Consider the following 27,492-nt stretch of genomic DNA (forward strand, 5'->3'; position numbering starts at 1 on the left):
TTATGATTCCCAGTCTAGGGGTAGGTCTAGACGTGGTAGGGGCAGAGCTCAAGGTTCTTTTAGGCCTAGAACAGGGAGTTCACCTGCTCAGACTTCTGGTGAGGGCAGGGGTCAGTCCTTTCGTAAACAGACCCAATGACCTGCCTTTTCCGCTGCCAGTAGATTCTCGTCTGGCAGCTCCTTTGGGAGGAAGACTGTCTCTTTTCAAAGAAAATTGGGATTTAATTACTCAAGACAGATGGGTGTTGGATATCATTCACCACGGTTACAGGTTTTATTTCCATACATTGCCTCCTTTCAAAGGCATGCCAGACGTTCCTCCTCCTCAAAGGAAAGAGGCACACAAGCAAATTTCTCAGTTACTCCAAATAGGGGCCATTCAGCCAGTCCCTGTATCACAAAGGGGCCTAGGATTTTATTCTCGCCTGTTCCTAGTACCAAAGAAGGGGAACACGTGGAGACCAATTTTGGATTTATCTATCCTCAACACTTATCTGGACATTCCCAAGTTCAAGATGTTGACGTTACAACAGCTTTTACCTCTGCTGGGCAAAGATCACTGGATGGTAACTTTAGATCTCAAGGAAGCTTACCTTCATGTGCCTATAAGACTAAGTTGCAGGAAGTATCTGCGTTTTCGAGCTGGAAATTCTCATTATCAGTTCTCTGCATTGCCCTTTGGCTTATCTACTGCGCCCAGAGTATTCACAAAGGTTCTGGCTCCAGTGATAGCTTACTTCAGGCTAAAAGGAATTCAAATCTATCCTTACTTGGACGACTGCCTGATTCTGGCTCAAGAAAAGGAAGACCTTCTACAGCATCTGGAATATGTTATAGCAGTGCTAAGATGCCTAGGGTATTCTGTGAACGAAATAAAGTCCAGTCTAGTACCCTCTCAAGACATGTGCTTTCTGGGTGTGAGACTGAATACAGCAGCCCAGATGGCCTTTTAACCCCGGACAAACAAAAGAGTCTATCACTTTACTTCCATCAACTATCTCATCAGTCCGTGCTGACTGCAAGGACAGTCCTTCAAGCATTAGGGTTCATGGCATCTTGTATTCTGGTGCTTCCCAATGCCAAACTGCATATGAGGAAGCTACAATGGTATCTCAAAAATGTATGGACACAGCACTGCCAGGATTTGGACACTGTCATTCAAATAATACCTTGCCTTCAAAAAGAATTTTTGTGGTGGGCTCAGGAATGTCACCTAAACAAGGGACTCTCTGTGACCCGGCCAGAGGCGAGTCAGATTTTAACGACAGATGCCTCGGACATTGCTTGGGGAGCTCATCTACATGGAAAGTGGATACAAGACAAGTGGCCTACCAGACTACAGCATCTACATATCAACATGAAGGAGATGTTAGCAGTCCAGTTTGCATTAATGGCTTTCAAGGAGTTACTTCTTCCAGGGCAGGTGTTGATTCTAACAGACAACACAACTGTCATGTGGTACATCAACAAACAAGGGGGAACTCATTCTTACCCATTGTGCAGGCAAGCAATGATTTTATGGGAGACTGCGCTCAGCTTGCAACTAACTCTTCAGGCAAGGTTTCTGCCGGGAGCACAGAACTCCTTAGCAGATGTGTTAAGCAGACAAATCATGGATCCCCACGAGTGGAAACTGGATCTTCATGTATTTCAAAAGTTGACAGTGTCCTGGGGAACTCCAGACATAGATCTGTTCGCTTCTCCACTGAACTACCAGCTGCCAAAGTTTTGCACAAAGAGGTTTCATCACACAGCTTGGAAAGTGGATGCTCTTTCTTTCAGTTGGACAAATCTTCATGTGTATGCGTTTCCACCTCTGCCTCTTCTTCCAAAGGTGCTTCTGAAGGTCAGACAAGACAAGCCAAGGATGATTTTAATAGCTCCAGATTGGCCTCGGCAGTATTGGTACCCATTACTGAGGAGTCTGGTAAAGAAGCCTCCATGGCCTTTACCCTTGATTCCACATCTGTTGTCTCAGAAGGACGGTCGCCTGCTCAATGTCAAGCTTCACTCTCTTCATCTAACAGCCTGGCATATTCTGTTTTGAAAGACAGTAGGTCTCAACTTCCTCCACAAGTTTTACAGGTGATTATGGAAGCCAGAAGACCTAGTACAAGGAAAGTGTACGCAGACAAATGGAAGAGATTTTTATTTTGGTCTGCAGCAAAGAATTTGGAGATTTCAGAGCCTAATTTGAGTGTGGCTCTTCAATATCTTACTGAGTTATTGGACAAAGGTTTGTCTTTCTCTTCCATTAAGATTCATGCTGCAGCAATTTCAGCTCACTATGATTGTGACCCACCATTGTTTTCACATCCTTTGTTCAAGCAATTTCTTAGAGGGGCAAAGAATATAAGACCCCACGTAGAGCTCCTACTCCTGCTTGGGATCTCAATTTTGTGTTGGAGAAACTTACTCTACAACCTTTTGAGCCTGCAGCTACTGCTGAACTGAAATACTTGTCATGGAAGACTGCTTTTTTGTTGGCTATTACTTCTGCAAGAAGGGTTTCTGAGTTACAGGCCCTTATGGCGGTTGAGCCTTTTTTGATTTTTCATAAGGATAGGGTATCATTACGTACTAATCCTTCTTTTATGCCTAAGGTGGTTTCTAGTGTGGCTTTAAACCAAACTATTCATTTGCCTACTTTTTATGCAGATCCCCAAAATAAAGGGGAACAGATTTTGCACACTTTAGATGTGCACAGGCAATTGCGTTATTATTTGAGCAGGACTAAGGATTTTAGGCAGTCTCAGCAGTTGTTTGTTTCTTTTGCTTTGAGTTCGCAGGGCAAGCCTGTATCAAAACAAACTATTTCTAGGTGGATTGGGTTTTGCATTGCATTTTGTTATTCCCATCATGGCAAGGAGATTCCAGCTGGGATTAGGCCTCATTCCACTAGGGCTACTGCCACTTCTACAGCATTTCTAAGGGGGGTGGCAACTAAGGATATTTTGGAGGCAGCTACTTGGAGTTCAGTGCATACTTTCTCTAAGCATTATCACCTTCCTCTCTACTCTAAGTCTAGGGCTGGTTTTGCCACGGCTATTTTGCAAGGCATGTTGTCAGCTCCTGCTTCTTTATGATTTGCCAGCCTCCCTTACCTCTGCTTTGGGATTCTACCCAATAGTTAGGACTGCAGCAATGTGGAACGAAGAACATAGTACAGTTTTGTACCTACCATAAATGTAGATGTTCGAGGATACACATTGCTGCAGTCCAATTTACCCTCCCGCCTTCCCCTCTGTGTTTAGGGGTGGTGGTGTGACTTGCTGTATATTATTGTACATCTGTATATATATATATATATTGTATATAAGTTTGGTGCAGGGCTTTTTGTTGTTTTGGTTTGGGCCTTGTGTTTTTAGGGTCTTCTGACATCTGGGGCAAGAAAAGACTGAAGAAATGGCGTCGGTCATGCGCATTAGTACCCTGACGTACTGACGTCAGTCTAATGCGCCTTGACCGACGTCAGCCATATACTTTGGTATTCGGGCCGACTGGACAGCGGACTACCCAATAGTTAGGACTGCAGCAATGTGTATCCTCGAACATCTACATTTATGGTAGGTACAAAACTGTACTTTTTTTAACAGCTGTTCTTGAGAAGCCACAAGTTTAGCCAGTCTTTCCTTTATTTCATTTTCTGATTTCTGCAGTTTTATCAGCTCATCTAAATAGTTACTAAAAACCTTACTTATTTTTCCAGCCCTTTTTTCATTTGACTTTACATATTCCTCAAATATCTAATTTATTCTAAACATCTTGCAGTAAATTTGAATTATTTTTTCTTCTAAATTAATGGAAGGCATTTCTTGTAATAATGCTTAAACGTGGACTGATTTTTTTGCTGACCAGCTGTGAGTTTCTTCCCAGACAGAATATTTTCATATTCTTTTCTAGTTTATTTTTGGGTAAATTCTCCAAATACATTTTTTGTTAGCATCCAGGCATTGTAATTACTAGATAGTAATTGCATTTTACCATTACTGATTACTTCAACTGTCTGTTTTAACAATTTTTGCAGTTTTTACACTAGGAGAGCCCTAATCAGCATGTTACTAAGTTGAAAGTCCCCTCGCAACCATATTTTGATTATGATGCTGAACTGCTGTCAGGCGACAGTTTAAATCCCATTTCTGCTTTCTGTTGCTTTTAATCTGTACAGTTCCTGTCACAGACCCTCAGTTCACCTGTCTGCAGTATTGGAGGAGTCAATTAACTGATGTTCTTCATGTTTTACTGTTGCAGTCATCACATTTGGGTTATCCCTGCTGGGGTAGCCCTCGGCCGGCCTGAATACCATAGACTTAGCATTTCTGCATCAGTTGCTGTCACCTGAAGACTTACGTCAGGTTGTCAGTGGTATATAGGAAGGCAGCCAATGCCATTACATCAGTCTTTCTTGCCATGGAGCTAGAAGCAGAAGCAGTTTGCATGAGTGCCGGTCACCCACTACCGGAGTTTCGTTTCTGAATTGAAATTGAAGTCTTCGAAAGCTAAGTACCCCATTGGGGATCTTTTTATCTTGCACTAACCAATGTCAGAAAACGTTAATAATTGTCTCGCCTGTGGAAATCAAATACCACACCAGGACTTCCACTCCTATTGCTTCACTTGTCTAGGCCCAGACCACGATATTGTCACTTCTGTGCTTTGTTTAATGCCAGAACTATTCATTGTCAGGCCCTTATTGTAGGCAGATATTTCCGTTAACAGTCCTCAAATTCTGATATGGCTTCCATAAGCCATCCAACAGCATATCTTCTGAAAAAACATAAAGATAAAGACAGAGACAGACCACACAGGGCTAAACCTTCCAATGAAGCTACTGCTAAGCTGGTCATCAGTCCTCTGGAACTCAGTGAGGCACTTTTGCAGTCCCTGATGCCTCCTTCAGTTAATTCGCAGGCCTCTACTGAGACTCTTTCAGAGTCTGGTATGCCGCAGCACTCTTTTTCATCTAAGGATCCTGTGGTCGTCTCTACCTTGGATGGGTCTGGAGCCACTGTGCAGACACCAGTTTCTGAGGAAGTCCTTTGCAACACCGAATCCAGATCCTAAGAGGGGCTAACAACTAGAGACCCCCCAGATGGGCACCAACACTGGCTTGGGACCTTAACTTTGTCTTGGAAAAGCTCGCCCTGCCTCCATTTGAACCAGCTTCTTCTACAGAGCTAAAATTTCTCTCCTGGAAGACAGCCTTCCTCCTGACCATCACTTCAGCCAGAAGAGTCTCTGAGCTGCAAGCACTCATGGCAGTGGAACCCCTCATCATCATCTTCCATGCAGACAGGGTATCCCTCAGAACTAATCCATCCTTCATGCCCAAAGGTGGTGTCCAGTGTGGCTTTCAACCAATCCATCCATTTGCCATCTTCTTTCTTAACCCTCAAAACAAGGGGTAAAGGATTCTGCAATCTCTAGATGTGCATACACAGCTCAGATACTATCTGGACAGGACTAAACCCTTCAGAAAATCTGATCAACTGCTGGTTAGCTGTGCTTCAGGGGCAGAGGGCAAAGCCATCTCCAAACAAACCATTTCCAAATGGATAGCACACTGCATCCATTTCTGCGACAAACACCATGGCAAGCCCCCCCCCAAGGGGGTCAAGACTCACTCCACCAGAGCAGCCTCCATGTCTGCAGCATTCCTCACAGGAGTCCCCACCAGGGACATCCTGGAGGCTGCCACCTGGGCATCTGTTCACACCTTTACCAAACATTACCACCTGCCTCTCTTTTCTAAATCCAGGGCAGGTTTTACCTCTGCAGTCTTGCAGGGCATGCTAGCCAACCCCTAGCTTCCATGACTGCATCCACCCATTTCCTCAGCTTGGGGAATCTACCCAAATGCGATAACTGCAACAGTGAAACATGAAGAACATAGTACAGTTGTGTACACTTACCATAAATGTAGATCTTCGAGTGTCTTCACTGTTCCAGTCCAGGTTTCCCTCCCACCTTACCCTTTTTTCTTTTTGTTACTTTTCTTCCTTGTTGTTTTCCTTTCCTTACAAGGGACATATTGGTATTTTTTTCCACTGGCAGGGTCCTACCACCAGATCATGGCCTCCTACTTTGGGGGCTCCTGACCGGTTAGGGCAAGAAAAACTGATGTAATGGCATCGGCTGCCTTCCTTTATACCACTGACAACCTGATGTCAGTCTTCAGGTGACAGCAACCGACGCAGAAATACTAAGTCTATGGTATTCAGGCCGGCCAAGGGCTACCCCAGCAGGGATAATCCAAATGTGATGACTGCAACAGTGAAGACACTCGAACGTCTACATTTATGGTAAGTGTACACTACTGTTCTTTTGTTTTCCTTATATTTATCAACAGTTTTCAGGTGCTACTATTCCATCCAACCTCTTCCCTAAGAGACCAAAGCTTTTGCATTCTCATTTAGTCCTCTGTTTTCATGGTAGCTATCCAGCAACCAAACCAGATACATTTCTAAACCCATAGCACTGACAGCAAAGACAGACACCGTGCCTCTGAAAATGTCACCGTTACTTTAGCAGCTCAGGGATAAGGTTGGTCTGGATATAACTGAGAGGTTTCCTGCTACAGCACATTTCTGGGACCTGCATCCCAGAAATAAGTACCCAGTACAAGTGTACAGATATGCTCCAGCAATCACAGGAATTGCTAATAGCACATACTTGTCTCAAGAGACTAAAACAGTGTATATATAATAAGAGAGTGGCTTTATCTGTACTGTTTTTTTTTTTTGTCTTTTTGTCATTTTATTACAGAGGCCATGGCTAGCAGTGGAAAAACAGAAAAATCGCCACACGAACAGGAAATCAAATTCTTTGCTAAAGTGAGTATAAACTAAATATCATAGAGAATATGCTTTTTTTAATTCACAGCCATTTTTTTGCATGAAAGAGGAAACAGTATACATTTGATTTTTGAACAGCAACTATTTGAAACTGTCTGAGAGAATATAATAGCTATGAAAATGCAGGTTACCAATACTACTTAACCATTTTACGCTTACATAAGTGCATTCCATACATTGAATTTAAAATGTATATTAAAGGGGGTAGGGTCTGTCATATAGATATGAATGGCATTAATGGAAATTTTACTCTTATTGAAAAAACATAATTCAAAGTAGAATACAAAGTGCAGTTTCTTACAAAGGAATACGTTTTGTGTCAATAATCAATTAATGGCTAGAATACATAGAACAAGCTGTGTCACATAAGACTCAAAAGTTATTTTGCATTCATTTTACTGAAGCTGTCAGTAGCAAATGTTCACATGTTTACAATAGCATTTTAAAAGAGATAGCAAATTATAATCAATGTATACCATAAGAAGCTTGACAATCTACATGATTTATACTGATCATCTGTTAGCATAATACAACAAAAATGTGACTGGCATACTTAATATGAGCTGTGGCACATAAAACCCAAATTGTCTTAGTGACAGAAACCTTAATTCTGTCAGTAAAGAACCCTTAACTAACAAGTCTGCTCTTAAAATGAAAGGCGATTAAAGGGGCATCTCATTGCCTTGCATGCAGAATTTAAGAAAGTTAAAGTTTGGAAGTATAGTCACTAGACAGAGGCCAGGCTAAGATAATCTGTCTGAGGCTACTTTCTGTTAATAAAACACCAAGCAGTTACAACTATCAGTCAGCTTTTCAAAGTTTTCCTCTTTCCACTGTTTTTGTGGTAGTTTTCAAGAAGATGTGGATGTTATCAATGGGATATCATTAATGATAACTTCAAGCCACTTTCTTAAGTTGCACTACAGAAACCACAGGGAGTAGGTATAGTGGAATATCATCCAAAGAGCATTAGTACACTGTTTCTCTAAACTTTATTTTTCTTTTGTACCCAGTTTTTGTGCTAGCATGTGGTATTATTTGTGAGTCACAATAAATTAATATGTATTTTATTATCTGAAACAGTAAATAACACTGGAAGATTGTCTTGTTTTACTTTTGAAATAGTAGGCTGAGACAACTTTCAGTATTTCTTTTGTTGAGATGCAATCATGCAAAGCACAAAAAGATTCAATTGGTAATCTGTTAACTGCCATAATGTAAAAACCTCCTGTAGTGGGGGCCCATGCGATATACGCAAATGACTGCCATAATGGCAACATTTCTCACTTGCACACTGACTGCTTTCTTAACCATAATGGTATACAATGACTAAAGAGCTTAACTATAAGTGCATTTATATATGACACTGATATGGAAACTCTTGATTCTTGGTTGAATATTTCTAATGATAAGCACTGATGGGAGAGCTGTAGTATCCAGTAACATAGCCAGTGTGGGGTGAGAGAGGCAACTGCCCTGGGCTTAAATTGTTGGGGGGGGGGGGCACGATCAGCCAATCTTGATCTCTTTTTTGCTTTTAAAAGCCAGTATAGCATTTGTGTTCAAACCTGAGTGCCGTAGTGCTCTGTGTGTGTGGTCTAAACTGTAGCAACTGATTACTACATTGTAGCAAGCAGTTTGCTACAGTTTAAAAGAAGAATATATATTTTTAACTAAGACATGAGTGCCATAGCCCTCAGTGCAGGAAGGGTAAACAGTTGCAACTGTTTGCTACATTTGTAACAAGCAGTTTGCTACAGTTTAAAAGAAGATTTTTTTTTAATTAAAACATGAACATCGTATAGACTATAATAGCTCTTTGCTACTTTTATAGCAAGCAGTTTTTTGTTTATTCTAGTGTGTGTGTGTGTGTGTGTGTGTGTGTGTGTGTGTGTGTGTGTGTGTGTGTGTGTGTGTGCGTGTGTGTGCTTTTTAGTGGAAAACCTAGAGGAGCATGGATCTAAATGTAATAAGATGATCAATACAATGCCACAGTGATTACAGTAAAATGTTTTTTTTTCATTGCTCTTCAATGGAAGAGCTGGGGGTGGATCTAACTGCAATAAGCCGATAGCTAATTACAGTGAACTATTTTTCTTTTTTGGGGGGTGGGGGGTGCTGGTTCACAATATTTGCACTGGGCCCTGATTGAGCCAGCTATGCTTCTGGTAACATCCTTACTACTTCTGTTTAAATCCATGTTTGTGTAGTGATCATAGCCTTTAACACACAAAAATATAACAAAAAATAGTAAAATGTGAGGGCAGAGAACTGTTAAATAAAACAAGAAGCAGGCTTTATTTAACTGTAGGAAATCTACATAACAAATTTTTGCCAGAAATAAGACATTATTCAGTATTCTACCAATTACAATAAAAGGAACATGTTTCTCTTCTCACCAGAAATAAAAGTAACATTTCAAAAGGTGGTGTAAATGCATACTGGCTAGACAAATTAGGTTATTCTGCATTAAATATAAATAACTTGCTCTGTGTACTAGATACACATGTTATTGTCAGGAACACTGATTTACAATTCTCAAAAAAATGAAATTACACTTTCATGAGATGAAATCTAGGAATTGTACTTGTGATTTTTAAGTGTAATTTCTGGTTATCTGGTTATTACCATGATTCCATTACAAATTTATAGTGCATCTCTCTCTTTGTCCCTCTCTCTCTCTAATATGCACACACCATATTTAAAATTAAAACATATTCTAAATATCAAGCACTCAGTAAACTAAGCCCTGATAGTAATATAAGTAGTAAATATGAGAAGAAATACAGGTCTGGTGAATGAGAACTTTGGCCTGAAATTCCAAATTTCATGGAAATCACATCTTTTCAATGTTGATAAAGTTCAAATTTAGAATTTATCAATATTTTATTCTTAAAAAATGGAACACCTGTGTCCTACATTATTGTAACCTACCTTGCTTAATGCTATGTATGTTAAATATTTTGTATTTATTTTTGTTATACTCATATAAAAAGAGTAGAAGTGTTAGTAAAACTGTGAAAACTTAAACTACAGTTATCAGTGTAATCTCATAAATTTGTATTTTGAGATATGTTTTCTTACTGTAATGCCAGTAAAAGAATATACTTTATTACAGTGTGCAAGGCACTCAAATTTATGACCCTACCACTATGTAATTTACTTTTGTGTTTTTATTAACAGATGTGTTTGAGCTGAGTAGGGGTTCAAAAATTATCTTTGTTGTATGTTAACTACACTTGTATAAAATAGCATGAATAAAATGCTTGTACTGTGATCATCTGGTAGTACATCAGAAAAAGAGAGAAAGCCATTTACAGGGAAATGAGCTATAAATAGGTTAAAACAGGAATGTGTAGTCTGTCAGGTGCATTTGTCAATGATGGGAACATATAATGATATGTCAGCAGGTGTATTTCTCTGTGTGTGTTTTGTGTGCACGTGTGTGCCTATGCAATATGTGCATGTATGCCTACAGGTGTGTGTGTGTGTGTGTGTGTGTGTGTGTGTGTGTGTGTGTGTGTGTGTGTGTGTGTGTGTGTGTGTGTGTGTGTGTGTGTGTGTGTGTGTGTGTGTGTGTGTGTGTGTGTGTGTGTGTGTGTGTGTGAGCATGTGTTCATGCATGCTTGTGTGTGTATAGTTAGAAACTCTGATCACATGATTAACTAAAGGTCAGTACATGTAAGTGACACTTTCTAATTATGTTGCAGATTATACTTCCACTGGTTGATCAGTACTTTAAGAATCATCGCCTTTATTTCTTGTCTTCCCCAACAAAAACTCTCAGCAGTAGTGGATATGCCTCTAACAAGGAGAAAGAAATGGTGACAAGGTAACAGCTCCAAAACACTTGTAATGCCTGGACTGTTTTCCTTCAGCTATGATAGTCATAGCTTGCTATGTTCTTTGCACTTTGGTGGTAACTTGTTTTTGATATATGTCCTCTCCATCTCTGTAGTTGAAATACTTTGTTTCTTATGACACAATGTTTGTAATTACTGTTGCTTTATAAGTATGCAATTCTGACTTCATGTCAGGGCCAATACAATAACATGGGTTTGTGTTATTTAAATAAAGTAAGCTGTCTAGTAATAGTAAAACACTGTGCTGCAATCATAGGAACCTTTATATTAGTAAATGAGCAAATGCAATCAAAAGAAACTGGTAAATTTATTAAATGATTTTTTCCTTACTCCTCTACAAGAGTTACTGCAATCTCATATGATGTTTGTTGCTATTTTCTAGTAAGATTCAGATACTGTTATGCTATTTAAAGCATTCATATTAAAGTTCAGAAAACATGCATACTACTAGTGGCAAGTTCATTTTTAAATCCATGTCATAATACAAATGCACATGACATTAATGTAATAAGTGATGTCATGCTGTGGGGGAGATACAGAAAACATAAAACATATTCAGGGAACTGTGTCTTTTGAAAAAGCAAGCAAGTATTTGCAAACATCTGAATGGTTAAATTATTTTCTGCCTACCTATAACTGAGAAATATGGATAACCATTCTGATGAGATTTTTTTCAACCTAATCTTTCCATTTCAGTGTTTGATTTGTATTGCTATCATGTAATGTGATCAAAATGAGTGGTTGAAAAGGAATCCACAGAAACATTCAAGAGAGCTTGGAGTAATTGGGAAAGGGGTGAGAGGGCAGGTATGGAAATAAGTGAGGTGGAATGATAAATATATTTAAAGGGCAGACTAAATATGCATCAAAGTGATGTAGTATAATGTGAATGGTGTCCTTAGTAGGTAATTGTAATAAAAAGTTGAAAAATAACTTCTTCCAGATGCAAGGGTTGGAACAGTGGTTAGTAGCAATGTGTGGAAGGACAATGACCTGTTCCATCCCATAAGCATAATTAGTAATAAATCAGTTAAACAGGGAGAATCATTCAATCTTTAGGATCAGAGCTAGCATGGGGGTCTAATTTTAGTTAAGATGTTAAGGTAGGAACTTCTTCACTTCTATCTTTCTATCAACCTATTTGTCTGTCTTTCTTTCTGTCTGCATGTCTATTTATCTATCTTTCTATCTAGTTGTTTGTTTATATGGTAGTTAATGGGATAGTTAACTGAGGGGAGCCCATTTCATTGTAGGCACAAGAAGAAAAGTTTGCATGTCATGAAGAACAGCATAAGCAAAGTAAATAAGAAATGTTTTTCTTTACAGAGAAGTGATGCAGACACTGCACACATCAATACAGTACTACACATGTGCCAAGCAACAACCTTGGCACATGCAAAATAAAATCCCCCACCCAAAGAATTGCCCAATCTCACACACCTGTTGACCATCTGTTTAGTTGACCAAATTCTGTCAACTAAACAGATGTTGATAACACCACCATTTGACATATATATATGTATAGGTTCATAGATGAATACTAGGCTAACTGCCCTGAAGGGCCATTTTAAGCCTAGACATTTACCTGAGTTCAGAATCAAACCCTATGCTTTGTGTCTATTAGGTGAAAACCTTTACTATAACACCAGTCCCCCCCCACACACACACACACACGCACACACATGTTTAATTGGGTTCCGGTACTTTTCTCAAACATTCCTTTGGTTGACATCTATTTAGTTGACACAGTTTGGTCGACTAAACAAGATGGTCAACAGGCGTTGACAAAAGTAGCAGATCAGACAGTTCTCTGGATTGACAAATTTGCCATTTCCCCAAGAACTGTGCAACCTTAGAGTTAGTATATAAGTAACAGAGGCCCCCATGTTTTCTTTTGTTTTTTCTGTTTTATTTTTTTGCATGTGCTAAGACTGATGTTCAGAGTATGTGTAGTAGCATGTCAACATGCATAATTTCGATCATTTGGTGTTGACATTTTGCATGTCAACATTTATGCTGTTCAACCAAGTTAAATAAATATGTGTGTGTGTGTGTGTGTGTGTGTGTGTGTGTGTGTGTGTGTGTGTGTACACACACTAGAACACACACACAAAATTGTGTGTGTTACAAATTTACATAAATGTTTGCAGAAAGTATCTTTGATTGAGTTTTAATGTAAAATAATAATTCAATATTGCTTCAAGCACTAATTATAAGATGGATTTCAGAGAAAATCTAAAAATAGTAGAAAGAAAATGTGTTCAAGTTTTTGTACACTGTAGGCTTAAAAATATTGTCTCCTACTGTAATTGCTCTTGAAGAAAATTATATGCTTGTCTGTATACAGTATCCAGTTTCTTCATCAGCTGCTTTTTCTGTCTCAACATTAACTAAACTTTTCATTTTTTCTCTCTCCATTTCACTTGATGCCTTTTTCTTCACTTCAGTCTCTTTTGTAAACTTGCTGCTCTTGTTAGACATAGGATTTCTCTCTTTGGTAAGTGCCTGTTATATCTGTTTAAACATTCTGATAAAAAACAGCACTGTTTCATATAATTATTTAGGTGATTTCAATGGTTTAGCATGAAACATGGTAACTGGTAGCTGTTTTTATATTGCATGCTTTTGAAATTAGTCTAACATCATAACATAACTTGTTAAGTAAAGGTATGCATGATTTCTTGAACTAAAACAATGTGTCAGTCTCTCTTACCAGAAACCCACATTTATATATGAGTTTTGCTGTTGAAAAAGGAAATGTCCCCCAAAACTGAACAGAATAATTAGTCAGAAGCCTCCTTTTTCTTAGAGTGTAGACAAGGGTCCACTGAGAAGCAGCCAACATCTGTCATTTTCCAGAACTCGTGTGCTTTGATCAGGTGATGCTGGGTTGAAATGCATGTCCCCATGGCACATGTGCAGAAATATGCACATGCTCCAATGCATACCCATTAAAGCTTAGAATGGAGGGTTCAAATGAAATTCTAGTCCTCTAGCATACCTTATCACTATCCCTTATGTAAAAGACAAGCCAGCTGTTATACTGTGTATTAAATAAGATTATGTTCCTTAAGGGATAGCAGACTAAGATAGGTGGCCAGATGGAGTGCAGTGGTCTCACCTTCGATAACCACATTGATACAACAGTCAAGAAATCCTTATATGTGGCACACCTCATCACTAAGGGCTTTTCATCCAGAAAAAAGGAGGTCATTGTCCCACTGTACTCATCTCTCATTAGACCCATTATAGAATACAATGCTCCGTTTGGTATGTACCTCTCAAGACATCTGCAACAACTGGAAAGGCCGTAGAAATACCTCACTAAAAGAATCACATACCTAAAGGAGATGCCCTGTGCTGACCGCCTAAAAAAAACTCCACCTATACTCTGACGCATATCGTCTACTCAGAGGTGATCTCTGCTTAACATACAAGGCCATGTCAAACCCAGAGCTGTTGGATATGCTACACTTAAAGAAATCCCAATCCCTCAAAGACACACACTCCAGGGATTTAAACCTTGCCATCACAATGAACAAAACTTGCTGGAGGGATAGGTTATTGACCCAGAGATTCACCAGACTCTGGAATAGACTGCCCATGCATGTCAAGCATCTTTGGCCCTCTTCAAAAGGAACCTTGATGATTGGATAGGAGATAGGAAATTCACCCCAGGGATCATGTCAGTCGGCCTGCTAGACAGGGGTCCAGGGAAGTAAATACTGTGGGAAGAAATAGCCAGGGAATTGTTATGGCTAGGCTTGTATAGGCCCTAGGGCCGACAGCCTAGTACCAACCTATGAACCTATGAACCTATATGGTGCAGAAGATCAGATGATAAAGATGAAAAAGTGACTATTTTAAAATAAGCAGAATTATTAATAGAAAGGTAGTAAGCTATATAGCTTGCTGCTCTGTAAATGACCACAATGATTTTTATTTCAGAAGTTCAAAGGACTTAGAGGAAAAACTTTTACATGTAAATCAGATATGAAATTATGTGGTTTGAAAAATTCTGTTCTATGTGCATGGACTCAAAACTGGACTTTTACATAGTCTTCTTGTCAGTAGTATATTGATGACATATTCAAATAAAGCCTCTGAATCACAAAAATAGGTGCCATCTCTAAGAAATATAATATAAGCTACTGCAACCGCTCTTCATTTAGCATAATAATGGGAAATTCAATAGGATATTTCTATCTGTCCGTACTAAAAGCTTCAAAATTGCTATTTTGTTTTACTCTGAGACAAAGAAAAAAATGATCCATTTGTTGGCAGTAAGTTTTTGTTCATCAAATGCTAATTACGATTACTTGCTACCATTGATAATTAAACCACTTATCTACGTAAGACCTGGGCTGATCAGAATAGGTTACATTATCTATTTTCCATATTTCTATTGCTTAACCAGTTTAATATATCAGTAAATAGCAAAAGATAGCCTTCTGCAGTTAGCAAAAAGCACTTGGATAGCAAAGGATGTGAATGGTAGAAAACAGCTTTAAGAGTTGACACCTAATATCCATCATCATTTAAAAATGTTAAGTCCATACCTCCTAATATCATTGTAAATGAAATTAACTTATTTGCACGAGACAAAATTAGGCAGTGTACAAGACAGGAATGAATGATGGGTCTTGAAGTCACTAGCCTGCAAACCCCGTCCCACAAATTTTGTAGACTGTTAGTAGACTGTTTTTTTTTAAGACCTAGAAGAACTCTAAAAGTGGCCCTTTTGAGTTAGTATAGCACAGTGTTGTCCTTTATAGTATTAGATTAGCTCACAGAAAGACCTGACAAATTCCACATTGCAAACTTCATCTAAAAAAGAAGTATGTGGAAATTCTTCTGTCTTTATATGCAGTGACTTTTCAACTAGTTAATCTAAACTGACCTATTAGAACTCAGTGAGAGAACTGCCATAATTTAAACAGTAACATCTTATGTTGTCAATTTTCATTTTATCTTTGACATATGGGTATGATTCCAATTATCAGGACTAACTCGGCCATTACTATAGCTCAAATGGGCCAAAACCTCTCGATCCTCACCACCACTACCCACAATCTGTCTCTTCCAGTTACCTCAGATCTCATTTGCGCTTTTCCAGATAGACATGTTCGCCATAGCTCTCGAGCTAAGTAAATCTTTTTCTGATGACTTTTGTTCACTTTTTTCCCCTTTTTCTGCTCTTATTGTTGTGTAATAACTGCAACTTCTACTAATTTTTCCTGTATCACTACCTTTCTACTGTTGTAGTTAGTTGCTCCCCCTTTTCCATACACTTCTGGTACCTTCAGCTATCGTTGTTAATACCCTCCTTTCATTCACTTTTCTGTAGACTGTACTATCATCTCTTTTTCGATAGCCCCCATTCTGTACACTTCTGTGTACCCTCTACTATCATCGATAGCCCCCTTTCTGTACACTTCTGTGTACCCTCTGCTATCATCGATAGCCGCCTTTCTGTACACTTCTGTGTACCCTCTGCTATCATCGATAGCCCCTTTTCTGTACACTTCTGTGTACCCTCTGCTATCATCGATAGCCCCCTTTCTGTACATTGTGTACTCTCTGCTATCATCGATAGCCCCCTTTCTATACACTTCTGTGTACCTTTTACTATCATTGTTGATTGTCCCTTTCACTCTCTCTCTCCTTTGTTAAAAAAAAAATCTTTCATTTCTAGTTTACTTGTTTGAGTGTGTGTGCTGTCCCCGCCTTTCTGATGTAAGTGTGGTGTGCCTTTCTAACCTTTTTTGTTATGGCTGAAAAAGCTAAGGGTCCCTCGGACTTCAAGAAATGCCATAAGTGCAGCCATAAGTTCCCACTCTCAGACTTGCACCTGTTATGCTTTTATTGTTTGGGTCCTGTCCACTTACAGGAAGATTATAGTATTTACCATGGCTTTAGTCATAGGGCTCTGGTTGAAAGAAAAAACAAATAAATCCTGAAAGGTTTGATTCCTTCTGCCTTTGCAGAGGCCATATCTCCATATGACAAAAGTAAAACTGATATTTCTTCACCTTCTTCCTCGGCCTCAAAGGTCAAAAAGAGAAGTCTGTCGGTACCATTTTCTCCTTCAGCACAGACATATAAAAAACCTAGATCCTCATTTCCTAATAGTTCTTCAGATCTGATGGATTCCAGATCTAAGATTTCAGTACCAGTAAAATCATTGGTAGTGACTACTTCAGCTGATTCCAAAACCTTGACGCCGAAGTCTTCAGCACGCCAGCAAATTCAGTCTTCGGCACAAGAAGTATTGCTTCCTGGTTCTTCCTTGATGCCGACTGCATCAACCCAGAGTATTGATGCAGTACAGAAAGAAATTTTACCTAGGACAACTTACTTACCATCAATCGATCCTTTTGTGGGTGATTTATCCAAAATATTCTTGCAAAGACCTAAATCACCCTCTGTTATGTCCATCCTTTTCACCAAAAGTCTTACGTTAGTCGACATGGAGAGACTGTTAAATAAAATTTTGTGGGCGAGAGGATTTACAGGTCTCCCTTAGCCTTCTGACCCCCATGGGTTTAGGAGCTGAACCTTCTTACATCCTTTTAACTACTCCTCCTGTGACCTGCTCTAAGGTGTTAGAGTTTCCAGCTCTGAGTTGTTCAGCACCAACTGTATCGGTTCCGGAGATCTCTTTTCCTTCAGAACCAGTTATTGCCCTGAGTTCTTCAGGTCATTCAGATCTGGAGACCTCCTGGGGCCTTGTCTGCCCTGTCAGCTCTGAGGGGCAGGAGTTGACTCCGATTTTTTTGGAGCCATCCCTGCACTTTGGAGCATTGGCATGGTTTGGTTCGGTTCTGGCTTCTGTCTTGGGGGTGTGACCATGGTTCCAAGCCAGTCTCTCTCGGTTCTGGGCTCCCTTCCCTCTTTGGTGGGGGGGCAGCCTTCAAGGCTATGGAGAGGGCATTGTTTGTTGCAGTCACTCAGTTGGCCCCTTCCTTCTTGGAGCAAATACCTTCCTCACTCTCAGTTATTCAACCTGTGTCTCCACTAGGGCAGTGAGTGCCGAATCCTCAGTAACCTCAGATACAGATTCTGTCATCTTCTGATACCTCACCAGACTATCCTCTGAGGAGGTTCCGCAGAAGAAGAAGAAGTGCAGGAGGAAGTACTTAGATTCCTTACAGGAATTGGTCATGGAAGACACTGATTTTGATGAAGGGAAAGGGTCTCCAAGATCACCCCCTGATGATGTCTCCTTTGGAGACATCTTAGAAATTTTGAAACAGAGAGAGTGACTGGAAGTCTCGAAATCCTTCCTTGGAAGAATCACTTCACCTGCAGGCTTTTGATACTCACCTGTCTACCTCTTTGGTGACTCTGCCCACTGATGAGCTTATTCAGTTGATCACTCAGCAGGTGTGCAAGGCACTGGACACCATTGAGCCCATCTCCAAGAGACCAGATAAAATCTTATCTGCCCCTGAGAATGAACAATTTTGGGCTAAGGGATTAGTCGTAGATGCCATGGTCATAGCTGCTACACCAAAAAGAAACACACTGAGGAGAGTTCATCAATCCATCCAACCAACAGAGAGTCTCGGGCAAGGGATAGATTTGGGAAGTGGGTTTATGCTTCATCTATCTTTGCTTTAAGGTCTTTGAATTTCCTGACATATTTCACCAGACTTCAGAGGGATCTGATCAAGTATCTGTCAGATACCCTGGCAGGAGCTGTTACTGAGGAAGTCCAAGAAAAAGCTGCTTCCCAATTGGACACCATGGAGTCTGTGTCAAACTCATTCTGAGTCAAACTAATCCATGAGGTTCGTTGCACATGTAGTTGAAGGCACCACCAAAGCAGCAGGTTAAGGTGTAGCCATAATGAAACATGCCTGGATGTATCTATGCAATTTTGCAAAACCATTTAAGTCTTCATTTGTCAATGCACCCTTTGACAGATCATCTCTGTTTGGCCCAAAAGTTAGAGAGACATTATCCAGGTGTGAGAAGGATGGTAAGACCCTTTCTGCTGTGGGTGTATGTTTTTCCCCTCCCAAACATCCTTTTCCAGGAATCAGATGTGGCTCAAAAAATCCCAAGGGCCTTTCCAGGACACACGTGGAGTCAGTTCCCCCAGTTGTGGGGAGGGGGAACTACAATGGAAGACGCCATCCATGCAGCAGAGCTGGTCTGCAGAACCAGGGCTTCAGAGACTCCTTCCTGGGTAAACCTTTTCAGCATTCCTGAAAGAAGGCCCAATTGTCTTCCTGTGGAGGCAGTCGGAGGATGCTTATCCTTGCACCAAACCACCTGGCTAAATATAACATTAGATGTTATGTTGTCCTATCTCACCTTCATTCTTACTGGATGGGTTTGGAGTCGATCCTTGGCTCCAACTCGTCCAAACACACTAGCTCGATGTCTGTAACTTGGCTCGTGGCAGAAAGGTTTCCCATCATGCAGTGGTGTAATTCCCCAAATCTCATTTGCCGCTTTATGAGTTTGGATGCTGTCTCCTTGGCCGTGGCTAAGTTTTTTAAAATCTTATACTTTTCCCCTTTATTTAGCTTTAATATTGCTTATTAGTAGTTAGTTAGTGGTTTTTCCGTAGTTTAACTGTGTGCTGTAGTTTTGTGTGCTGTTTATCTTGCTATTGTGTGTATTTCTTGGCCGTCGTTAGTCGCAAGGCCTTTCTTGCTATTTTCCCATCTTTTTTGTAGTGGTGTAGTTAGCGGTTACAGTAGTAGATGTTAGTTAGTCTGTATTTCCTTTTCTGTGTATATTAACTCGTTTTACTTAGAGAGCTAATTCCCTGTTCTCTCTCTTGCTCACAATGTTACTAGGTCCGTTTAAGTTAGAGGGCTTAGTGCCCATTTAATTTAGAGGGCAGAGTTGTTCACCTTGTTCCTGTCTTATTAGATTTGTTATTATAGTGTTCAATAGTGTTTGTTTAAAATTTTAATATGTTTTGCATGTGTTAGTTTGCTTATAGAGGTGTGTTTTAGGCTTTACCTTTTATTGTACTAGTGCAGTTTCCTTCTTAAATGTCAAAGGAAACTAGAGAGAAGGAACCCAAGCCTTCTGGGTTTAAGATGGTCAGAAATGCTCTCAGAAGATGTCCATCACTGATGGACATAACATTTGTGTTTATTGTTTGAGGGACATTCACCTCCAAGAAACTTGCACCTTTTGTCATTTTTCAGCTCCTATGTCTTGCAGGAAAGAAAGAACAAACTGATACTCAAGGGCCTCCTGAAACGTTCCTTTGATGAGGCTCTACAGAGCACTTCTTTTTCTGGTAGGTCCCTTTCCTCTAAGAGTGACAAGACCTCAAAAGTACCACCTCCTGCTTCTTTGGCTTATTCTGAGCTGCCATTAAAATTGGCTAAGACTTCTGATACATCGATCTCCTTGGCACCATAGCCCTCGGAAGAGAAAGCGATCATAGACTTGGACAAATCTAATCCTTTGGCCCTAATGCCTTCGAAGCCAAAAGAGACTATTTTTCGGAGCCATTCCACTGATCTGTTACCAGTCTCCCCTACCTTGAGATCTCCCATTTTGGAGAGATCTCCCTCACCAACCCTCTCCTCCAAGTCCTCTGTAATAGCTTATTGGATGATGATGTGGACAGGGTGGTGCACAGACTTTTGAAGTTGCCGGTGCTGGCAAAATTGTTTTCAGCTCAGACCCAGTCGGTTCTGGAGCTAGCCAAGACTATTGCTATTACATCCAAGATGATTCCTCCTTCGAGCCAAACTGAATCTTTGGAGAAGGAATGCCAGGTACCACTTGCTGTAGATTCTTCAGTTCTGAGACCCTTTAAGGAGATTTCAGAACTGGTCCCTGCTCTGACACTCTTGGTGCCATTCATGGTGTCTAGGAGCTGAAGTTCTCTGGTCGGCTCCGGGGGGGGATGCTCAGACCCGAGTTTCTTTAATCTCGAGTTTACCTCTTGGAGCTTCAGCTCGGCTGAGCTCGGCTCCTACATTACCCTCAGAGCTGATCTTCTTAGAGCCAGGGATTCCCTCTGCTTCCTCAGAACCAGAGGTGTCCTCAGAGCCAACGGGACCTGCCTTCGAGCTGATGAGGAGTGTGCTGTCCCCACTTACAGCTCTACACAAGGATACTGGTATTCTTCCCCCAAAGCACCAGTGTCTGTCGCAGCACCACCTCATCCACAGGACACCAGAAATTCAGAGCCTCAGGGAACCCCATTGGGTGAGCCCCACTCATCCAAGACCTCTCCAGAATACCCTTCTGAGGAAGCTCCTCAAAAGAGAACATGCAAGAGGATGCATGTAGACTCCCCTGATGAGTCCATCACCTCTGACACTAACCTCGATGAGTCAGAAAGATCCCCATGGTCGTCCTCTGAAGGTATCACCTTGACAGAGAGGCGGCTGGAAATCCATCAACCCTTCTGATGAGGAGTCGGTGTACCTGAAGGCTTTTGGATCTCAACCTTCAGCCTCCTGGGTGTCTCCGCCTTTTGATGAGCTATAGGAGTTGGTTAGTTGAAAGGCATGGGATTCAACACTATGGAACCAGTCCCTCAGTGTCCAAATAAGTTCTTGTCAGCACCTTTGAAAAAATAATTTCTCACAAAAGGCATTCCTGTAGATGCTATGGTGGTGACAGCAGCCACCAAGAAGGAACTTTCCAAAACATCCTCATCTGTCCATCCACCAAACAAGGACTCCCGGACAAGGGACAGATACAGGAAGTGTGTTTTTTCATCAGCAACTTTTACCCTTAGATCACTGAACTATCTTTTGCAATTTATGAGGCTACAAAGAGATCTCCTGAAGGAGTTAGGAGATGCTCTCCAAGGTTCATTGGCTACAAGGGTGTCAGAAAAGGTCACTTCTCAGCTATCTACCTTAAATTCCATCATTAACTTCTCCATGAGAATAATATCCTATGCAGCAGATGGAGCGAGCAGAGCAGCAGGTTCAGGAGCTTCCATGAGGAGGCACTCCTGGATGCACTTTTGCAACTTTGTGGAGCCTTTCAAGTCTACCTTTACCAATGCCCCTTTTGATGGTTCCTCACTTTTTGGACCTAAAGTCAAGGACACATTCACCAGATGTGAGCAGGAAGGGAAAACTCTCTCTGCTGTTGGAGTATGTTTTTCTGTACATTCAAGACCTCATCCTAAAGGTCAGAAGAGTGGGAAAATGTGGTTCAAAAGATCCCAAGGAGTTTTTCAAGGCACACTAGATGAACCCTTCCCCATGGGTAAAGAGGGAGGCAATAATGGTAGACATCATCCTAGAGGCAGAGGGGATCCACAAAACCAGGGTGACCTTGATTTCTTTCGCTGCAGACCCTACCAGCGCTCCTGAAAGGAGGCCCATCTGCTGTACTCTGGAGGCAGTCGGGGGCATGTAACTTTGTACTCAAAAGCCTGGTGAAATATCACAAGAGACAAGTGGATACAAAGTATAATATCCAGGGGCTATTCCATTGACTTTTGCCATCCCACCCCACAGATCAGAACAATCCCGGATGTTCATCCTAGTCAAATGGAACAAACAACTATAGAAATTCAAAAGTTGCTAGACAAAAGAGTCATCCAAGAAGTCCCCGCAGACCAAATAGGATTTGGAACTTACTCAAGATTCTTTTTAGTGCCAAAAAGAACAGGGGACTGGAGAGCCATTTTAGATGTCAGCAAACTAAACTAATCCATGAAGAAGTGCAAGTTCCGAATGGTGACACCACAGTCGATTCTTCCCTTTTTAGGGAAAGACAATTGGATGTACTTAATAGACCTCCAAGATGCATACTACTACATACAAATGGACAGAGCATCAAGGAGCCACTTACACTTCTGGCTGGGAGCCCGTCATTATCAGTTTCGAGCTCTGCCCTTTGGTCTCACTACAGCCCCCAGAGTGTTCACCAAATGCATGGCAGTAGTCACGGCTTACTTGAGACATCTGGGATTCCAAGTGTTTCCATACCTAGATGACTGGCTCCTAACTGCCACCACAAGGCATCTACTTCAACAGGCAAGGGACACCACCCTTCAAACTTGTTCTTGGTTAGGGATTACAGTCAATTTACAAAAATCTGCCTTGTTGACCTGTCAAGATATTACATTCATAGGTGCAGATCTCGACACTGTTGCCATGATGGCACGACTTCCTCCGGACAGGGTTTCTGTTCTTAGGCAATAAATAGCCAACCTTTTACCCAGAAACAAAGTGAAGGCAAAGACAATTTTGAAACTCCTAGGGACTATGGCTTCAATGATCACCTTAGTTCCCCTAGCCAGAATGCATATGAGAATTCTTCAGTGGCTTCTATTTGCTCAGTGGTCGTTACAAGAACTTCCCATGTCTCACCAAGTCAGAATCACAGACTCATGCAAGAGCAATCTCCTTTGCTGGCTTCAGCCTGAACATGTGACCATAGGATGACCCTTTGTGCCACAACTACCTGTAGCTACAGTGACCACGGATGCCTCCCAGGTAGTGTAGGGGGGCATTATCTGGGAAGGACTGTCCAAGGCACATGGCAAGAACACGAGGCCCATCTCCACATCAGTGTTCTAGAGATGAGAGCCAAGCTTCTACTGTTGGAGGCACTCCAGGACTCTCTTCCACTAGGAATGATTGCAGTCCTGTCAGACAACATGTCAGTAGTCTAGTACATAAACAAACAAGGAGGAACCAGATCATACCCCCTTTGTCAAGGTATGGCAATGGGCAATTTCTTCCCAATGTTTTCTATGCTCATCCCGGGGAAATCCAACGTGATAGCGGACAAGCTCAGCAGGGTGATTTTAATGCCTCATGAGTGGTCACTGATCAAAAACATAGCAGAGGATATCTTTCGAAAATGGGGCCAGCCTTGCTGCGAATCTTTTTGCCACTCCCATGAATACCAAATGCAACAGCTACTTTACCCTAATTCCCCACCTCTGGGGTAGACACCAAGAGACATCAGATTTGGTTCCCCTTTCTCTGGCCTCACCTACAGGAGAAGACCTGGGTTCTGGACCCAGTTCCAGACCTTCTGACACATATGTCCGGAACTCTTCATCCTGCTCTCCAAACCCTCAATTTGGCAGCATGCCTGCTCCACTTCCAAACTTAGTCAGGCTTCAAGACTTCACACCAGCAGTAAAACATATTTTGGTATCTTCTCACAAGGCTTCGACCAGAGAGTTATATGCGAATAAATGGAAGAGGTTCTCCTACTGGGCACAAGCAAAAAACACTGACCCCTTCTCTGCCCCAACCAGTTCAGTTTTGGAATTTCTTGCAGAACTTTTTCAGCACGTCTCTGCAGCAGCTACAATTATGAGTTCAACTAGCTGCAATATCTAATTTTCACATTGGTGAATATACCCCTACCCTGATGTCACACAAATTGTGTAAAGCATTTTTAAAAGGCAATTGTTTATTGAGACCTCCCATAAAAGAACCTCTTTCTCCATGGGATTTGAATTTTGTCCTGACTCATCTAACATTACCTCCTTTTGAACCCTCATCATCTTGTGATCTCAAATTCCTTTCTTGGAAAACTATTCTCCTGGTAGCCATTACATCTGCAAGAAGAGTCTCGGAGTTGCAAGCTCTATCAATCAAGCCACCATACCTGATTTCCTATAGAGATAGAGTATCTGTACACACTAATCAATCCTTTGTGCCAAAGGTTTGTTCCCAGACCAATCTAAATCAATCTATTGAGCTCCCAGTGTTTTTTTTTTCGATCATAGCAACAAGGCAGGGTACAAACTTCACCAATTGGATGTGCATAACCAGCTTAGATTTTATCTGCATAGAACTAAAGATTTCAGGAAAATAGATCAATTGCTCATTTCCTTTTCTAAAGCAAAAATGGGCATGCCAGTTTCAAAAATTACGCTTTCAAATTGGCTCTCAAATTGCATTACTTTTGTATACTCCTCAAATAACAGGAATTTACCATTCAAATTTATAGGCCACTCAATCAGAGCATTAGCAACATCCTCTGCTTACCTGTTCAGATTTTCAATGGACAGTATTTGTGCTGCTGCTACGTGGGCAACTCCTCATATGTTTATTACTCATTAAAAAGTGGATTTGGCCTCCAGGGACAGGGCTTCCTTTGGTTCCACTGTGCTCAATGGTGTTCTTCAGTGAGCCACCCAGGGAAATGGTGCTAGGAAAACTGTCCCATCCAATAACAATGAAAGCGAGATAGAACAGCATAACATAAAGAAGTTATGTACTGACCATAATGTTCCATGTTTGTTGTCCATCTTGCCATTCATTCTAATGACCCTGTCACCTTCCCCCAGTCAAGAACTCCTAGAGGACCTAGAAATGATGATTTCCTTCCTTACTAAGGAGCTCCTTTGTAGTTTTCCTTGTTTTTTCTATACCTGTTGTGTCTTTTCTAGTGTAGATAGATTATTTATGGTTGGCAGCAAACATGATCTGGAGAATTACACCACTGCATGATGGGATACCTTTCTGCCATGAGCCAAGTTAGAGACTTCGAGCTAGTGTATTTGGCCGAGTTGGAGCCAAGGATCAGCTCTGAAGCCATCCAGTAAGAATGAATGGCGAGATGGACAACAAACATGGAACATTATGGTAAGTACAGAACTTCTTTATTCTTGGGTGCAATGGATTATTTCCAGAGGTTATGTCATACGCTTTTCCCTTCACACCCACTTATGCAAAAAATATCAACCAATGCCCCACCCAGTCAGAGGGAACTAGCAGTTCTAGAAATTCAAAGACTGCTAGACAAAAGAGTTATCCAATAAGTCCCACCATACCAGAGAGGATCCAGGATTTACTCAAGATTCTTTTTAGTGCCAAAAAAGGCAGGGGACTGGAGACCAATTTTGGATCTCAGTATGTTGAACAAATCAGTTTGACAAACAGAATTCCAGATGGTCAGAATGCAATCCATTCTTCCATTTATGGAAAAGGACAACTGGATGTGCTCGATATATTTTTAGGATGTGTATTATCACATAAAAATGAACAAGCACTCCAGAAAGTTCTTCCTCCACTTCCAGATAGGATCCATTCATTACCAATTCAGGGATCTGCCCTTTGGTCTCACCACAGTCCTCAGGGTGCTCACCAAATATATGGCAGCAGTAGCAGCTCACTTGAGACTGCAAGGATTCCAAGTGTTTCCATACTTAGATGTCTGGCTCATTACTGCTCCGACCTGGCATCAAGTGATAGAAGCAAGGGATTATTTTCTCTAGACATGCACATGTTTAGGAATAACTATAAATTATGAATAATCCCAATTGACTCCAACTTAGAGTTTAGAGTTTATAGGAGCTGTGCTAGATACAACAACATAAGTACCATCCCTTCCACCTGTGAGACTTCAAAAAATCAGAACACATTTTCAAAACATTTTTTACAGCAAGAGAGTACCTGCTTGTCTAATTTTACAGGCTCTAGGTTCCATGGCACCAGCACGAATTATAGTTCCCCAAGCAAGATATCACATAATAATCCTTCAATGGCTGCTGGCATCTCAATGATCTATGCTGTATCAATTCATGTCATATCAGGTTCTGATCACCAATCATTGCAGAAGAGATTTAATTTGGGGGATACATTCCAAAGAAATTATCCTGGGCTGCCCCTTCATCCTTCCAGAACCCAAGGCCATAGTGACCATGGACACCTCCCAAATAGGGTAAGGGGTCATTATCTGGGCAAGACTGTCCAAGGCATTTGGTCCCCTACAGAGACCAACTTGCATGTCAATATCCTGGAGTTAACAGCAGTGTTTTTAGCACTGTAAGCCTTTCAAGCTGCTCTTCTTGGGGGAACAATTGTGATTCAAACAGACAATATGTCAGCAGTTTGGTACATCAGCAAACGGGGGGGGAACCAAATCTTACCCCCTTTATCATGAAGCTCTCAGAATGTGGCAGTGGACGATCTCTTCCAACCACTTTCTGACAGCAATGCACATTCCGGGAGTTCCAATGTGATAGCAGACAAACTTAGCAGATGTATTCTACTGCGTCACAAGTGGTCTCTCAATCCAAAAGTAATGGAAAGGATTTTTTTGTCAATGGAACCAGCCTTGCTGCAACCTGTTTGCTTCATCCTAAATAACAAGTGCAGCAACTGCTTTGCCCTGATCCCCCTTCCAGGGAAGTCACTAAAGAGACACTCTTCTCCACACTTGGCCCCCTGGACTCCTATATGCCTTTCCCCCAATACCTCTAATCCCAAAATTCTTACAGAAAGCAAACCTTAGAGCAAAGTAATCCTCATTGCACCTTATTGGCCTCAACAGATATGGTTCCCCTTTCTTTGGCCTTATCTGTTTCAGCCACCTTGAATTCTGGACCCAGCAACAGACCTTCTGTCCCATCCAGAGGGATTAGTTCATCCAAACATTCTTAACCTCAAGCTGACAGCATGGTTCCTCCAGTTCCCCTGATTGCAGGCAAGTGAACCTTACTTCCCCGGTATGTCCAATTCTCCTAGCTTCTCATAAGCTCTATACTAGTAAATGGTGGAGATTTACCTTCTGGGCTTGTGAAAGGAATATTGATCCCTTTTCTGCTTCTATTGATAATATTTTAGATTTCTTAGCTTCTTTATTCAATGCAGGAGCTTCCCCATCTACCATTAAAATTCAGCTAGCAGCAATTTCTAATTTACATAATGGTTTTGAAAAACGCCCCTTAGTGTCTCATAAACTTTGTAAATCCTTTTTAAAAGAGACACTTTTGTTGAAACATCCTTTTAAGGATCCTGTTCCACCTTTGGATCTAAATCTAGTGTTACAAACCATTTTACATTCCTTCTTCA

The 27,492-nt window shown here is 41.0% G+C and overlaps 1 protein-coding gene across 1 annotated transcript in view; it reads left to right on the top strand.

The window, feature by feature from the left end:
- RYR3 (ryanodine receptor 3) overlaps positions 1 to 27,492 on the top strand; it is a 3,250,282-nt gene that overhangs the window by 2,405,681 nt on the left and 817,109 nt on the right. The window contains exons 59-61 of the mRNA XM_044074157.1: positions 6,766 to 6,833; positions 10,565 to 10,686; positions 13,165 to 13,214. Of these exons, the coding sequence (XP_043930092.1) occupies positions 6,766 to 6,833; positions 10,565 to 10,686; positions 13,165 to 13,214 (240 nt within the window). The remainder of the gene's footprint in view (positions 1 to 6,765; positions 6,834 to 10,564; positions 10,687 to 13,164; positions 13,215 to 27,492) is intronic.

The sequence above is a fragment of the Protopterus annectens genome, chromosome 6.part0 (genome assembly GCF_019279795.1).
Source record: "Protopterus annectens isolate FY-2018-M chromosome 6.part0, PAN1.0, whole genome shotgun sequence".
Taxonomy (NCBI): Eukaryota; Metazoa; Chordata; order Ceratodontiformes; family Protopteridae; genus Protopterus; species Protopterus annectens.